The 15,307-nt window shown below is 47.7% G+C and overlaps 1 protein-coding gene across 2 annotated transcripts in view; it reads right to left on the bottom strand.

Moving 5' to 3' along the window:
* Positions 1-2,888: 2,888 nt before the first annotated feature.
* The window catches only part of DIP2B (disco interacting protein 2 homolog B), a 142,824-nt gene continuing 130,405 nt past the window's right edge, over positions 2,889-15,307 (bottom strand). For both annotated transcript variants that reach the window (XM_021707017.1, XM_008074090.1), the window contains 6 exons: positions 13,251-13,312; positions 12,340-12,397; positions 9,921-9,995; positions 8,427-8,604; positions 6,620-6,743; positions 2,889-3,862 (listed from right to left, as the gene is read on the bottom strand). In XM_021707017.1, coding sequence (XP_021562692.1) covers positions 3,610-3,862; positions 6,620-6,743; positions 8,427-8,604; positions 9,921-9,995; positions 12,340-12,397; positions 13,251-13,312 — 750 coding nt within the window. In that variant the 3' untranslated portion in view covers positions 2,889-3,609. The remainder of the gene's footprint in view (positions 3,863-6,619; positions 6,744-8,426; positions 8,605-9,920; positions 9,996-12,339; positions 12,398-13,250; positions 13,313-15,307) is intronic.

The raw sequence follows: 15,307 nt of genomic DNA, 5'->3' as shown, positions 1-15,307 counted from the left end.
GGATATTCAAGGAAAGTAATTTATTTGGCCAAGTATTGAGCACCACGCCTGGGTCAGAGACCTTAAAACATCTAAGGTCTCAGGCCCTTTGTTGAGTCAACAAAAGCATTAAGCAAGCACTGCTCAGGGACTAAAGAAGATGCACATGACCCAGACAGGCAATGGTCCCTAAACAGCCTGAGCAACACAACGTCAAGAGGAAAGGGCTGGTAAGGGAGGCAGGAAGTGAAGACCATATGGGTTCACTGACGCCAGCGTGCATGCTGGTCATTCCCAGGTCTCACTGATGCAGATGACGGGTCTGAGCAGCTCTAAGCGCTTCCAGGGCCCAGGAATTTTCCTGAGGCAGATGCCTGATCTACTTCAGTGACTGCTGCTGAGAAGCAGAAAGGAGTTCCGAAACCTGCCAACCTATAGATTTCTCCTAACTGAGATGGGGGCTCGTTTCCACAGACATCAAGACCCAGACAGAGTGAGTCCCAGAGGAGTAGTAAGGCTGTGCCTGTCAATTGCGGCCTTTCAGGCCTACCTGAAACATCAGTTCCACCACGAAGGTGTCACTTAGTGTGGAAAGAGCAAGAGTCCTGTGTTATCAAGAGAAAAGGCTCTTACTGGAGTCTGTGTAGAGGAGGCCTTCAACCTGCAGATGACCCCACGAACACTAGACTTTCCACACCCTCCAGAGGACCCTCTGCCCCAGGGGAGTTTTCAGCCTTCCTGCACTGGCATATTCTGGCTTTGGGGGATAAGCAAAAGGTCAATAAAGCAGCCACATGGCAGAGCAAAAAATAAAAAGAAATGAGAAACCCGAGGAAGTACAAAACTAGATAATCGGTCCCTAAGGAACTGGGAGTTGGCCACACTCTGAGATCAATGGAGAAACTTATTTGAAAGAATGAGGACAGATGTGAGCTGTCCAGTGCAGTAGTCACTAAGCCACAGGCGGCGGCTAGAGGCTTGCAGTGTGGCTAGTTCAAACTGAGAAATGTTTAATACACACTGGATTTCAGAGGCTTAATATAAAAAATGTAAAATATCTCATAATTTTATATTGATTCCATGTATGATAGTATTGTTGAGATATTAGGTTAAATATATTAAAATCAACGTCACCATTTTTTTTTTAGATTTTTTTAACTTTTAAAATGTGGTTACTCGTAGGGGCCGGTGGCTCACGCCTGTAATCCAAGCACTTTGGGATGTGGAAGTGAGAGGATTGCCTGGGCCCAGGGGTTCCAGACTAGCCTGGGCAACTTGGCGAGACCTCGTCTCTACAATAAGTCAAAAAATTGGCTGAGCATGGTGGTATGCACCTGTAGTTCCAGTTACTTGGAAGGCTGAGGCAGAAGGACTGCCTGAGCCTGGCAGGTCAAGGCTGCGGTGAGCTGTGATTGTGCCACTGCACGCACTCTAGCCTGGGTGACAGAGTGAGACTTTGACTCAAAAAAAAAAAAAATGTGGCTATTAGAAAATCTTATAGATGTGGCTCTTATAGTATTTTGAGTGGACGATGCGTCTCTTGATGCTCACACCCTAACCTGTGTTAGAAAGAATTATCAAAGCAACCCTCAGGACAGACAGAATCTACCTAGAATCTTTTCTTAGAACGTAAGCTTTCTGGAGATAGAACTTTATAATCTTCAGGATCCTCTGCTTTGTGTAGTGAATCATTAAGAAGTTCTAAGAAAATTACTTTCCAAGTATCAGGCTGTTTTCCTGCAGACCAAACCATTGCTAGACACTGGGATTTCTTATGTGCCCCAGGGTAACTGCTTATTTTCTGTATGTACATCCTAGAAGCCCCCCTCGTGTGTAAATTAATTCTACCCAAAATGTTGAAAAAGAGATCTGGAACTGGAGAATGTCCTGAGGTCTGCCCTCTGTGGAGAATGAGCTGGAAGAAAAGAGGATTATGTCGAGGGGAGTCAGAAAGTGACTTGTAGTCAACAAGACCGTGTGAGGCGGCCTGGGAGGGCTGCGGGGTGAAGGGGCTGGTCTTTGCATTATAAACCTTACTTTCAGGATACGTACAAGTTTTAAAAATTGTTTAAAAACATATTTAGTTTACATGATGTTACAGTGGGGTAAATAATATGTATTATTAAAATAGTCTAAATAAATATTTACACAATAGACCAGAGTGGGTCAAAGAGAACCATTCTGCTTTAACAAGTTAACTCTTTTCACCTTTGAGCACTTTTTAATTTTTTAAAAATATTTCTGTAAGAAAAAAATAATAAGATTCAACTATATTCAAATACATGAAGTATCAGACCAAAGAAAGGAAACCGAGCCAGAGGCCAAACTCAGTCCCATGCTCAGCCCACCTGGCCTGGGCACTGTGGCTATTTCAAAAGTGTTTCTTGCATACATCCAACCTCCCCGGTTTCAGCCTAAGCCTGGCTGTTCTGGCAGCCCCAGCTGGCCAGCTCTGTGTAGTCATGTGGCCTACAGTTCTGTGTGACGGTGGATCCCGCTGCCTTCCTGGCCTGCCATTCTTGCGTTAAACCCCCTGCCCTCGCCAACTGGAAAACAGAGGACACTCTTGAGTCTTCAGGAAAGAGAAGCCCTATCTATAAACTGCAGACACAGCTTACAACGGACCTGGAAAAGTGGAAATTCTAAGTTCTTAAGTAGTCACTCTCCATTGGAAAGATGGTTTCAACACTGGGACCAGAGTGAGTTGTTGTGGTTCCTTAGAATAGGGTGTGATCTGATGAGTCTTAACTTTTCCTTAACATTTTGATTTTTAAACTGAGATTTTCAGCTAATAGAAGCAGGCTGAATTCATAGAAGCTTAAGCTGATTCCGGGAATGCAAGCTTTAAAAACAAACATAGGCAGCGTTAGTTTATAAAATACACCAGCCAACAAAGACACAGAACGATGTGCAGTGAAACTGCAAACGATTTGCACTTTTTAGTTAGCTAATCAATTACACTACATTAAGAGAATATTGAAATTCTCTCAAAGCAGAAATATTTCTACTTTGGTTGCAATTATACAAACCGATTCTTTAATTCTTTAGCTGAATTATGCATGTTCTTATTTACATGTTTAAAACACTAGTCAAAATGTTTTACAGTCAGGAATTATATATATAAAGTAGTTCTCAAATTCAGTGGGTTATCTGACTTGCTTATGGTTGACTGAAAATAAGCAGAGTAGTTCCATGTTAACAAAACCTGCAGAACGCCTAGCTATAGCAAAGTGGCAAAATACAGTACAGAGCGGGGACTGTGTCACTCAGACAACCCCTTTCATGTGAAGTCATTACACTCCCTTATAAAATTCTAAAATGGCATTAGATAAAAATACAAGTATGTACAACAGATGAAAAAAATGCAACATGCATGTAACTGCTTTAGTGAGGTGCTGCTCACGCTATGTCAAAGCTCGCATCTACCACACTGTTGACATTTTTTTCAGTTGCCACCACAGAATTCCCCTTTCCTGTGTGCTGTATGATCGCAGAATCCCACAGGATGAGATGAAGAACACAGCGCAGCCATCGCAGCTTGCTTCACATCCTTTCGAAGCTTGCTCCCAGTCACGGGGCTTCCTTCTTGGCGGTTCTTCAGGAGGGCCCCCTGCAGTCCCCATGGGGCCGCTACATGTTATAGGCCACGTAGATAGGGTCTAACTGGTCCGCCAGGAAGCTGTCGCGGAGATGCATCCTCTGCTTCTCCCCTCTGGAGTTGATTGGGATGACCCCTGGGTCCACCACAACCACGACGCCCACAATGAGGTAATGCTCTTCCAGGACCACGTTGGTCACCAACGGGACCAGATCCAGGGCTTCCTGCTCGGAGCCGCACAGTTCCACAACCACCACAAGCAAGTTGGTCCATGTGAACACGGCGCTGAAATGGCAAGGACGTTCCATTAACATGCTGTTACGCTTACTGGTCATCCTCTACAGCATCTGCCCAAGACTCAGGCCCATTTCCCTGAGAACTGCCCTCTCTCCGGTATCCCAACCAGAAGGGCAGTGGTTGTATCTGTGATATATGACACCTTGCCCCATGATCACAGCTGACTAGCTGAGCCATCCGACATCTCCTGGGAGTCTGGAAGTGGCATTGGTCACCTGAACTGAGAACATGTGATCCGAATGTTCTGGGGTCTGTGCAGAGAAGCACAGAGAATGACTCTTCAGGGAGAAAGAATAACGGGAACACCCAGGTAGCTACAACAGTAAGAGGCCACAGCAGTTCCTGAAGGTCTTCCCGTTTCCCATTCCTTGTTCCTACCCTTCCTGAGACTCAGAGTTAGTCCTTTTGGAAACTCTGAGATGGCCAGGTGTTCTCCCCATGAATTCTTTCACTTAAGCGTTTTTTTTTTTTTTTTTGACTCAGGGTTTCATTCTGTCATCCAGGTTGGAGTGCAGTGGCACCATCACGGCTCACCACAGCCTTGACCTCCTGGGCTCAGGCAATCCTTCTGCCTTAGCCCCCTGAGTAGCTGGGACTACAGGTGGGTACCACCATACCTGGCTAATTTTTTTTTTTTTTTTGAGTTGGAGTCTCACTCAATCGCCCAGAGTGGAGTGCAGTGGCCGCTCCTGGCCACCGCAGCCTCGACCTGCTGGGCCCTGGCGATCCTTCCGCCTCAGTCTTCCAAGTGGTCAGAATTACAGGTGTGCGCTACCACGCCCGGCTGATTTTTTTTGATTGATTGTAGAGATGAGGTCTTGTTGCCCAGGCAGGTCTCAAACCCGTGGGCTCAGGCAATTCACTCACCTCAGCCTCCCAAAGGCACGGGATTACAGGCTGAGCCACTGAGCCCGGCACCTGGATAATTTTTTGTAGAGACCAAGTCTTGCTATGTTGCCTAAGCTGGTCTCAAACTTCTAGGCTCAAGCAGTCCCCCTGCCTTGGCCTCCCAAAGTGCTGGGATTACAGGCATGAGCCCCTAAGCCCAGCCCCTCACTTAAGCTTTTTAGAACAGAGTTTGCTACTTTCAATGTAAGAGCTTTGAGTAAGATAATATTTTGGTTTTGTATTTTTAGACTAGTCAAGTACAGTAGTAAGACAAGTGAACAAGGAGTTGGATCTATAACTGATTGTGAACAATCAGCTGCGATAACTCAGTACCTGCCAACCAGCCTAAGGCAATATGCTTAAATTTCACAGGAAGAGTCCATCTGATTTCATATGAGCCAGTAGTGTCACACAAGTGTCTCCTATTGTGTAAAAGGGCCATAAGGTAGAAAGTAGCTTTCCATTGAGTGGGGTTACAGGATTAGAAGGTATGACCTTACGTGTGAAATGCAGGGCTAAACTGCTTTATACACAGATTCAGCCTGGGCAGCACAGCAAGATCTCATCTCTACAAAAAATAAAATTATTTTGATTTTTATCCCAGTTACTTAGGAAGCTAAGGAAGGAGCATTGCTTGAGCCCAGGAGTTTGAGGCTGCAACCATTAAAAAAATAATATACACAATATCTGGTTCCATTAAAAGTTGAATATCTCCAGGTGTGGTGGCTCAAGTCTGTAATCACAGGACTTTGGGAGGCTGAGGTGAGAGGACTGCCTGAGCCTAGGGGTTTGAGACCAGCCTGGGCAACTTGGTGAGACCTCATCTCTACAATAAATTAAAAAATAAGCTGGGCACAAAATAAGCTGGTAGCATGTGCCTGTAGGTCCAGCTACTTGGAAGTCTCAGCCAGAAGGACTGCCTGAACCCACCTGGTCGAGACTGAAGTGGCCATGAGCCTGCCACTGCACTCTAGCCTGGGCAACAGAGTGAGACTCTGACTCGGAAAAAACAAAGTTGAATATCTAGAATTAGAGGGCAACCATGGTGCCCAGCTTCTCTGCATGCTTTCCAGATGCTTCTTTGTCTAACGATGCTCTTGCTTAGGTTAGTCTTGTTTGGGTTTGAGGAGAGACCCTGACCAAGGCGAGGACCCTCAGACAAAGGAGTATCTGGAGAGCATAAGCAATCATCAAATAACTGGCTATTTAGCATGGGGAAAAAAGTGAGGAAGGACACGGTGATTTAAATATGTAGACAAGAAACAGGATGCAATCTGCAGAGTAAGAGCCTAGAATGAAAACCAGGACCTTTAAGTCGATATGAGGCTGAATGATCCTTTATCAGGGATAATGTAGGGGAATTACTACAAAAAGAGGGAAATTGGAAGAGATAATAATGCTCCTTTTCACCTGCTTATCACCAAGCAGTTTCCCAAGCATTCTGTGTGGATTCTCCCAACAATCAGGAAGCAAAAAGAGTGTTTTACAGAGGTGGAGAGAGCATGGGAGAGCTCAGCCTTCAAGTTGGGTCTTCTGACTTAAGTTACAGTTCTTCCCACCACACTACAGTGACTTCCCAGAGCCAGATCACCATTAGAACCTTCCAATTAGGAGTCCCTCATTAAAACAGAACTCAGCTCACGAGTCTTCCAGTGTCCCTGTGGCCTCTCCTAGCTCCATAGACAGGCAGGCCTTGCTAGCCACAGCAGATTGCACACCAGGACAAAAACTGGCCTATTTCCTGACTCCCCAAGGAGTTCTATATCTATAGGGGGTCCTGGGAGATGAGTACTCAGCAGACCCATGTAAATCGCTACTAAGGCCAAGGTGGGAAGCACAGTCTGTTGGGGTCCTCACCACTCAGCAATGCTTCTGTGGATCCTAGCCACTGAGGTCTCAATGTCAATCGGGTGGTATCGCAGCCCTCTCAGCTCCAGCGTTTCATCCAGAGCTCCCACCACGTACAATGCGTCGTGACGCTCTGGCAGAAGGAAAAAGACAGAGATGTGGACACAGGGTTCAGACTATCACCTGGCTCCCACCCTGCCCAGCTGTGTGACCTTGGGCAAATTCCTCAATGCTCTGAGTCCTGCCACCCTCTGTGAGAATGGGTCACATCAACTGCTGCTGTGAAGATGAGTGAGGTAACCCGGGTGAGAGTGGGAATGTGGGGTGTGGCACACTGTAAAGGCCTAAAAAATTGTGTGCTAGAAACTGCGTTAAGTGCTGGAGAGACAAATTGGACCAAACATGACTCCTGCTCTGAAGAGTTAAGGGTCAGAGAAAAAGACACACAGAGGCATTCTGCAGTCATGCAGTGAGCCTGGCGACAGGGGTGGGCATGGCGGGGATGGGGTGGGGGTAGTTCTAGCTCAAGCGTTCAGGGAAGACTCTGGATAAGCTGAGCTTTCCAGGATAAACAGGACGCAGCCAGATGAGGCTGGGGGCAGGGAGGAAGGAGAAGAGATGAACATGTGTCACTGTTTCTGGAAAGCTCCACAGAATCCAGATAAAAGGCGTAGGGTTACAGAACAGGGAGACTAGTCCTGCCCGACAGGCTTGTCATGCAGTTAGGATTTGGAAGGGAGATGATTTTACACTAATTTCTGGAAAGGGCAGATTTCTAAAAAATTCAGCAAAGCGATTGAAGTTGCTGGAACTTCTTGAGAAGGCTAAGGAGGTCCAGAAGAGGGTCCTGTCACCCAGATGAGCTCAGACTGATAGGAACAAAACAACAGCAGAAACACAGCAGTAAGCAACTAATGAGCGCTTTCTCTGTGCCAGACACTGTTCCAGGCATCTAAATGCATCACATCATTTAATCATTTCCATGAGGTGAGAACAGTCATGGCCATGTTCCAGGCAGAAAACAGGCTGAGTGATTGCCCGTGGTCACAGAGCAAATGGCAGAGCTGGGCGGTGAAGCCAGGGTACCAGCTGGGGATGCCACCCTCTTCTCCACCGTACTGTCCCGCCTCTCCATGAAATACAGCAGCCACGATGCTGGAGCTACAGATGCTAGGAGCTAGGGAGAAACAGCATGTCACCGTGGGCCCCGGAGCTCGGGGTAGCTGGCATCAGTTCGTCAAGTGCATGACACAGTGAGTATTGGGTCCTTGAAAAAAATGGCTGCCATGCCAGTGAGGAAGAGAAGAAAGGGGGCAGCGGAGAAGCTCGTGACAGCCTCCTGGCACAGGGTGGTGGGAGGGAACCCTTACGCAGGAGGCTGCCCGAAAGCAGGCTGTGTCCAGGGCAAGACACCGAGGGGCTGGAGCATGTAGGCAAGATGGCGCCTCAGAAGTGGTGTCCCCATGCGCAGGGACTAGGTTTAGGCCTGCTCCTCCTGCGGCCTACGTGGTATGCAGGGGTGGAAGAGTTAAAGGACACAGTGCTTGTCCCGGAGCTTGTTCAGGGTTGGAATCAGCCCCCAGGGGGCAGGGAGCCCGTGCTCTGCCCGAGGTGTTGACCGTGACCAGGCACGTGTCTGCCTGTCCGGCCCAGCGCTGGGTGCTCACGTGGTGGCCCTGTGTGCAGCTCCCAGACACTCTCCATGGGGCACAGTGGTACTTGAGATGAAGACTGATTCACTTATGGGCTCAAGAGATGTGGAAGGGAGGACTAAACACACACGGCAGGACACAGGGGAGGAGCGGCCGGGAAGTACCTCCAGTGGCTGCCGTGAGCTCCGTCCGGCGCACAAAGCCAAGGTATCCTGTCCGAGCCCAGAGTGTCTGAGCGGCATCCCCGAAGCTGAGGCGAGTGTTGAAATGATCCGCTTGAAGGGTCTCACTGTCATAGATGGTGTAGTAGCCACTGGCTGTATGGGGGCTGTTCACCCAAATCTACAAGGAAAGGGTACCAGGAACACACGACTGTAACAACTCAATTGTCTTGTGACAGATTACTGTGATTTTTCAAATCTCATTTTCTTTTACAAGCTTATTTATTTATTATTAATTTTTTGTAGAAACAGGATCTCACTATGTTGCCCAGGTTGTTCTCAAACTTCTGGGCTCAAGTCATTCTCCTGCCTCAGCCTCCCAAAGTGCTGGGATTGCAGGTGTGTCACCACTCAGACTTAAATCTCATTTTCACATGAACAACAACACAACTGCATCAATTTCCTAAGTGTTGACAATGTGCTAACAGTGATGTAAGTTCATGGCATGCCTAACCCCCGTGGATCCTGACATGGGTGACATGACAGTAGGATCCACACTACTACTGCTCCTGTTTTACAGATGGGAAAACAAGCAGAAATGAGGAGACTCACATCCAAGCCTGTGCGGTTCCAGAGGCCGTGCTCTTAACCACCAGGCTTTGCTGCTTCCCTGGCTCACTCCTCAGTCTCTTCCAGAAGCCCAGAAGGACCTCAAGGGATCACCTCTGCACTTCTAGTGTGACTATGGTGGGAAGCCCTCAGGGAAGCATCACGGACTGTTTGACTTTACAATGTAAATAGAGCAATTAACACAATGATAATAATAAAGGACTGCATGACTGAGAACTCTGTGCGACAGACACAATTCCATGTGCATGGCAGATGCAGGGATCGACTTCGGAGGTGAGGTAGGTGCTGTTGTTATTTATGGGGGAGGAGACTGAGGCCCAGAGAGGTGCAGTAACTTGCCCAGTGTCGAGAAGCTGGCAGGTAAGTGGCAGAGCCCAGGCTCTCTGCCTCCGCACTCACAGTCCCCCTCCCATGAAGGTGCGGGATGAGACATCAGCACCCATCAAACATTTGGGGGCGATAAATTAAGTCTTTTGGGATATTTTGCTAACGCAAAAACAGATGCACTCTGGAGTACAAGAAAACATGTGGGACACCATAAACATTATGAAGATGTATGCCTTTCAATTCCACACCTTCCTAGGTGGGAGCAGGCAGGATGTGCTGAAATTGCTGAGGCAGCACAGGCTTCAGTCAAGGCGTCCCTTTAACAAGGGGAAGGTCAGTGGGTCAACCTGGGACCTTTTCTAATGAGCGTGGCTCCATCTTCCCTGGACGCCCCTCCTGTCCTTTGCAGCCTTGTGCCTTAGAGAAAAGAGAACTATTCACACGGGGAAAAGCTGCAGCCACAGTTCCAGTGGTTTCTAAAATGTGTACCTCGATTTTTGCTGCTGCCTTTTCAGAGTAAAAAATGAAAATGACACAAACCTCTCCAAGGTGAGAGTCGCCCACAGGCCCTTTGGTCTCAGGATTCACAATCACCACTTTGACTCCAGGCAAAATCTAAGAATTAGAGGGAAAACACAAAGATCAGGTCCAAGGAAATGTAGCGATGTGGGAGTGGGACAAAGGATAGGAGCCAGTGGCAATGGCCTCACAGCAGTCGCCTGCTTTGCTCTCACTGACTCTTCCTCGGCTCAGTGAAGACCAGAGATTCACCTCGAAAATAAAATAGGGAGCCAGTCGACCCTCTCCTCAAAGGGATGAGAGACTGCAGACTGGGACTGCGCCGGCGGGATCTGCAGAGTACCCTAGCCATGTGCTGCCCCCTTCTCATCATCATCATCCACCTTGGTCTCTGGGATGACAGCAGCAAAACTCCTTAAACAGAACGGGCCGCAGGCAGGGACAGCCCAAGAGACTCTACTCCAGGTTGCGGCGGTGCTAGAGCTGGGGAATGAGGAGAGGAAGGGAGGATGGCGGCTTGGCAGAGGACGGAGACACAGCCAGGTCCAAGGATTGTCCTCAGACAGAACCAGACGCGGTCCAAGGGAACAGCCCAGTCATTCTAACACAAGGAAGGGACTCTCTGCTTACCCATATTCTGCCCCTTAATCCTCCCTTGTTATCTTGGGTTTCTAAAGCATGAGATTACCTGGGAAGCCTTACAATAATCATCTAGGGGCAAACATCTAAACTTCAAGGAAGGAAGAGACAAGACCGCTCCCCTGGTTTGGGCCAGGCCTGGGGCTAAGCTCCTGCGTGAGCCTGCTGCTAACCGAGGACAGGGAGGATCTGACAGGACAGGAATAAAGTCGACCGACCAAACCCCACCGCGAAGAGTACAAACACAAGAGGAAGCCTAGAGCAGGCTCGCTGTGGGCTTGGTGCACCACAGGGCAGGTTTAGCAGGCTCCTTTTCGTTCCCTTCCCAACCTTCTCTGCCTTTCAGGATTACCAGAAAGGATTCTGAGCCATCATCACAATCTTGTCAGAGGGATGAGAAAGTGCCCTCTCTTAACAGCACATGTGAGTGTCCAATCCTTCTTAGTAGACTAGTCATAACAAAGTCTCTCTCTCTCTCTATTTTTTTGGAGTTGGAGTCTCACTCTGTTGCCCAGGCTAGTGTACAGTAGCACACTTGGCCACCCCAGCGTCGACTTGCTGGGCTCAGGCAATTCTTCCACCCCAGCCTTTCAAGTAGCCGGAACTATAGGCATGCACTGCCATGCCCGGCTAATTTTTGATTTATTGTACAGATGAGGTTGTGCCAAGTTGCCCGGGCTGGTCTCGAGCCCAGGCAATCCACTCGCCTCAGCCTTCCAAAGGGCTGGGATTACAGGCTGAGCCACCAAGACTGGCTTCTTTTGACATTTTAAAGCCCTATTCTAATCTAAGAATGCTTACCCCTATAGATGTCAATTCTCTTAAATATCTTTTTTGTTTATTTATTTATTGAGTTGGAATCTCACTCTATCACCCAGGCTGGAGTGCAGTGGCACTCTCATGGTCACTGCAGCCTCGACCTGCTGGACTCAGGCGATCTTCGCCTCAGCCTTCCAAGTAGCTGGAAGCACAGGCATGCGCCATAATGCCCAGCTAATTTTTTTTTTTTTTTTATTTATTGTAGAGACGAGGTCTTGCCATGTTGCCCAGGCTGGTCTCAAACCCCTGGGCTCTGGCAATCCTCTCACCTCTGCCCTCCAAAGTGCTGGGATTACAGGCATAAGCCACCATGCCCAGCTCAAATATCTTTTAAAAAAAATTTTATTTCTTCTTCACCTCCTCCTCCCCTTGAATATCTTTCATTTCATCCCTATTTTTATTTCTTTCAACTTTGTTTTTAATCAGATGCTCAGTTTGGGATATTGTTATTTATATATTTATAGAGATGAGGTCTCGCTGTATTGCCCAGGCTGGTGTCAACCTCCTGGGCTCAAGTAACTCTCCCACCTCGGCCTCCCAAAGTGCTGAGATTAAAGGCGTGAGCCACGGTGTCCGGCCATCTCTTTTAACTTTAAATGCATGTATTTCTTCCCTGATCTTGAACCACACTTCCCTTTCTGCCACTCCTAGTTTCTCCCTGTGATGTTTATAAGACAGAATCGGCTTTAAGTGTCACTCATCTATCCTCCTGGCATATAATGATTATTGCATCCTGCTGGTTTGTCAGTAAGAATAACATGTCAGTTAGAGTTTTGAAGATCTATGAAAATTCAAATCTATCTTCCTCCTACCTCTGAACCCATATGAATCTGCAAGTAGTAGCTGATCTGAAATTGCTGAAGCAGCTCCAGGTTTCAATCAAGGCTTGATTTGGACACTGACCCATTACATGGCTTCAGGTTTCTTTCCCCGAGGCCCTTCTCCACAGCCCACCTTCCCTATGGTTGACAGAAGACATTACCTTTCCAGACTCTGAGAGGAGCAAACTCTGGGGAGCACCCCGTTCCACAAGACGAACCCTGTGGAAGAACAACAGTTACCTCAGTCAGACCTTCTACCATGACACCATCTTGCCGCCACTGAGCTCTCCTCCTGAGACCTCTCATCTGTCTCTCATTCTCACACTAGAGCAGGCATTCTCACACTCAGCACTACTGATATTTCGGTTCAGATAATTTTGTTGAAAGGGGCTATCGCACGCATTGGAGGGTATTCGGCAGCATCTGTGGCCTCTACCCACTAGATGTCAGTAGCAAGTCCTGTGGTAACCCAAAATGTGTCCAGTCCTCTGGGGAGCAAAATCTCCCCAGGTTCTAAACACTGCACGAGAGAGGTGTTCTACTTTGCAGGCAGGGTCAGTGCCCTGGGACACTCCAGGGAATACATTCAAGTGCCGGGGCTTGGGAGGTGCCTCAGAGCATCAGGCCAGTACTCACTGTGGGACACAGTTCAAATTTCTTTCTAAGCTGAGGAGGAGGAGGCAGGCTTTACCCATGGGGTTCAGATACAGTGTTGTTTCAAAAACCCTATTCTGCCTCATTTATCTTGTCTGTCCCATCTTTTATATTTCAACTCTCAGAAAAAAGGGACTATGCATTCTAGTTTAATTTATGTCACTAATTACTTTTATATAAGCAGGAACTAAGTATTATATTTTAATAGTCAAGAACACTGCAACAACTGTGAAAATTAATTACATTTCTTACAAATGTAAATCTTATCATACATTAATGATAAAAACAAATTCCCTCCCTTTCCCAATATCCTTCCTGAAAGACACAAACAGGGATGAGACAAAATGCTGGCTTTGAGATTCAGGTCTTTCTATGCTTAGGACGCTACCAGGGAACGAACATAGTAAATCCACTGTACCTGTCATGTCTCAGTGATTTCAGATCTACATACACAGTAGTCGGATCAGGCCCTGAGGTTCCCTAAAGAAAAAGAAGTCAATGCATTGTTTATTTAAAATTTAAATAAGCTACATTTCCATATTTCACGTCAAGAAATAGATCATTTAGCCATGTACATGAAAAATGCAAACTCTGTTTTGAAAGCTCACTCTCTTCAGTCGGGCACAATGGCTCACGCCTGTAATCCCAGCACTTTGGAAAGCAGAGGTGAGAGGATTACCTGAGCTCAGGGATTTGAGATCAGTCTGAGCAACATGGTGAGACCTCATTTTTACAATAAATCAAAAAATCAGCCGGGTGTGGGGGCACATGCTCATGGTTCCAGCTATTTGGAAGGCTGAGGCGAAAGGATCACCTGAGCCCAGCAGGTCAAGGCTGCGGTGGCCACGAGTGAGCGTGCCACTGCACTCCAGCCTGGGCGACAGAGTGAGACTCCAATTCAAAAAATAAAAGAAGGCTCACTCTCTTCAGCTAGGTGAGGGAGAGGTGGAGTCAACAAGCGGAGGAGTCTCCTGGCCTGGCATTGCCTGGTGGTCCTCTCCTTTCCTCCTGGGCCAGTAGGCCCTCTGCTCTCGCTCTGTCACAGGGACCATGTCAGCACTGAAGCATGACCAAGCTGAGGGGGCTTTTCAAAACCAGCACTGGCCCCAGAGGGTAGCACGGGGCCCATGAGGGGGGTTCCATGGCTAAAGCATCATGACACTTCCGGAGAGTTACCTGACCACAAGGACCCGAAAGTGTCCACCCATGTGTGCTACTTTCTTTCACTCTCATCAGTACCTTTATTTGCCTTACTAGCCGCTAAGCTACACAAAACTAGACTCAGCTCTAGCCTCCTTTATGGCAAAGTTGCCATCTGGCTGGAGAAGAGAATATAGGCTTATCTGTGCTTAATTTTCCAAAAAAAAAAAAAAGGGGAAAAAAGGTAAAATATCGAGGTGACAAAAAAACAGAAGGTCAGAGATACAAATAAAATCCAAACAGGTCTCAGAACCTTCATGACTCATTCTCATGGAGCATACCGAGAGTAATCACCGACTGCTACCAAGAATAAGCACTAGCTGGGCTCGGTGGCTCACCCTGTATCCCGCGCCTTTGGGAGGCTGAGGTGAGTGGATTGCCTGACCCGCGGGTTCAAGACCCGCCTGGGCAGCGAGACCTCATCTCTACAATAAACAAAAAAATCAGCCGGGCGTGGTAGCGCATGCCTGTAATTCTGGCTACTTGGAAGGCTGAGGCGGAAGGATCGCCAGAGCCCAGCAGGTCGAGGCTGCGGTGGCCGGGAGCGTCCACTGCACTCCAGTCTGGGTGAGAGAGTGAGACTCCAACTCAAAAAAAAAAAAAAAGATAAATCAGGATGGGCTCAGTGGCTGACACCTATAATCCCAACACTTTGGGAGGCCAAGGTGAGAGGATTGCCTAAGCCCAGGGGTTTGAGACCAGCCTGGGTAACTTGGCAAGACCGCGTCTCTACAAAACGAAAAATTAGCCAGGCATGGTAACACACGCCTGTAGTTTTGGCTACTTGGAAGGCTGAGATGGAAGGATCGCTGGAGCCCAGCACGTCAACGCTGGGGTGGCTGTGAGCATGCCACCGCACTCCAGACTGGGTAACAGAGGGGGACTCTGACTCAAAAAATGAATAAATAAGAAATAATTTAAAGGATAGTGGTGATGATTGCACACTATTGTGAATATAGTTGGGTAGAAAAAATGAATCAGGTTCTACTATGTTCTCACAACACACTTCCGACACCACTGTGTGGAGTTTCCCCCCCACACACACACATCAAGCAGGAAATTACATCTACAGTGGACACCAGCTGAGTGTCCTCCAAGTCAATTCTGACACCATCTACTTGGAGATAGTTTGACGGCTCAGTTCCCAAGAGTGCCCCCAACTTCCCATGCCAATCACAAGCTCTAGTTGTTTCACCCATGCTTCTGACTGACTGGCTATGTATTGGGATTTCCATGACCTACTCCTTGGGTTTCATTCATTTGCTAGAGCAGCTC

The sequence above is a fragment of the Carlito syrichta genome, unplaced genomic scaffold (assembly GCF_000164805.1).
Source record: "Carlito syrichta isolate Samal-C Ts95f unplaced genomic scaffold, Tarsius_syrichta-2.0.1 Scaffold316302, whole genome shotgun sequence".
NCBI classification, from domain to species: Eukaryota; Metazoa; Chordata; class Mammalia; order Primates; family Tarsiidae; genus Carlito; species Carlito syrichta.
The sequence above is the reverse complement of the archived record's forward strand: the minus strand, read 5'-3'. Positions and strand labels throughout refer to the sequence as shown.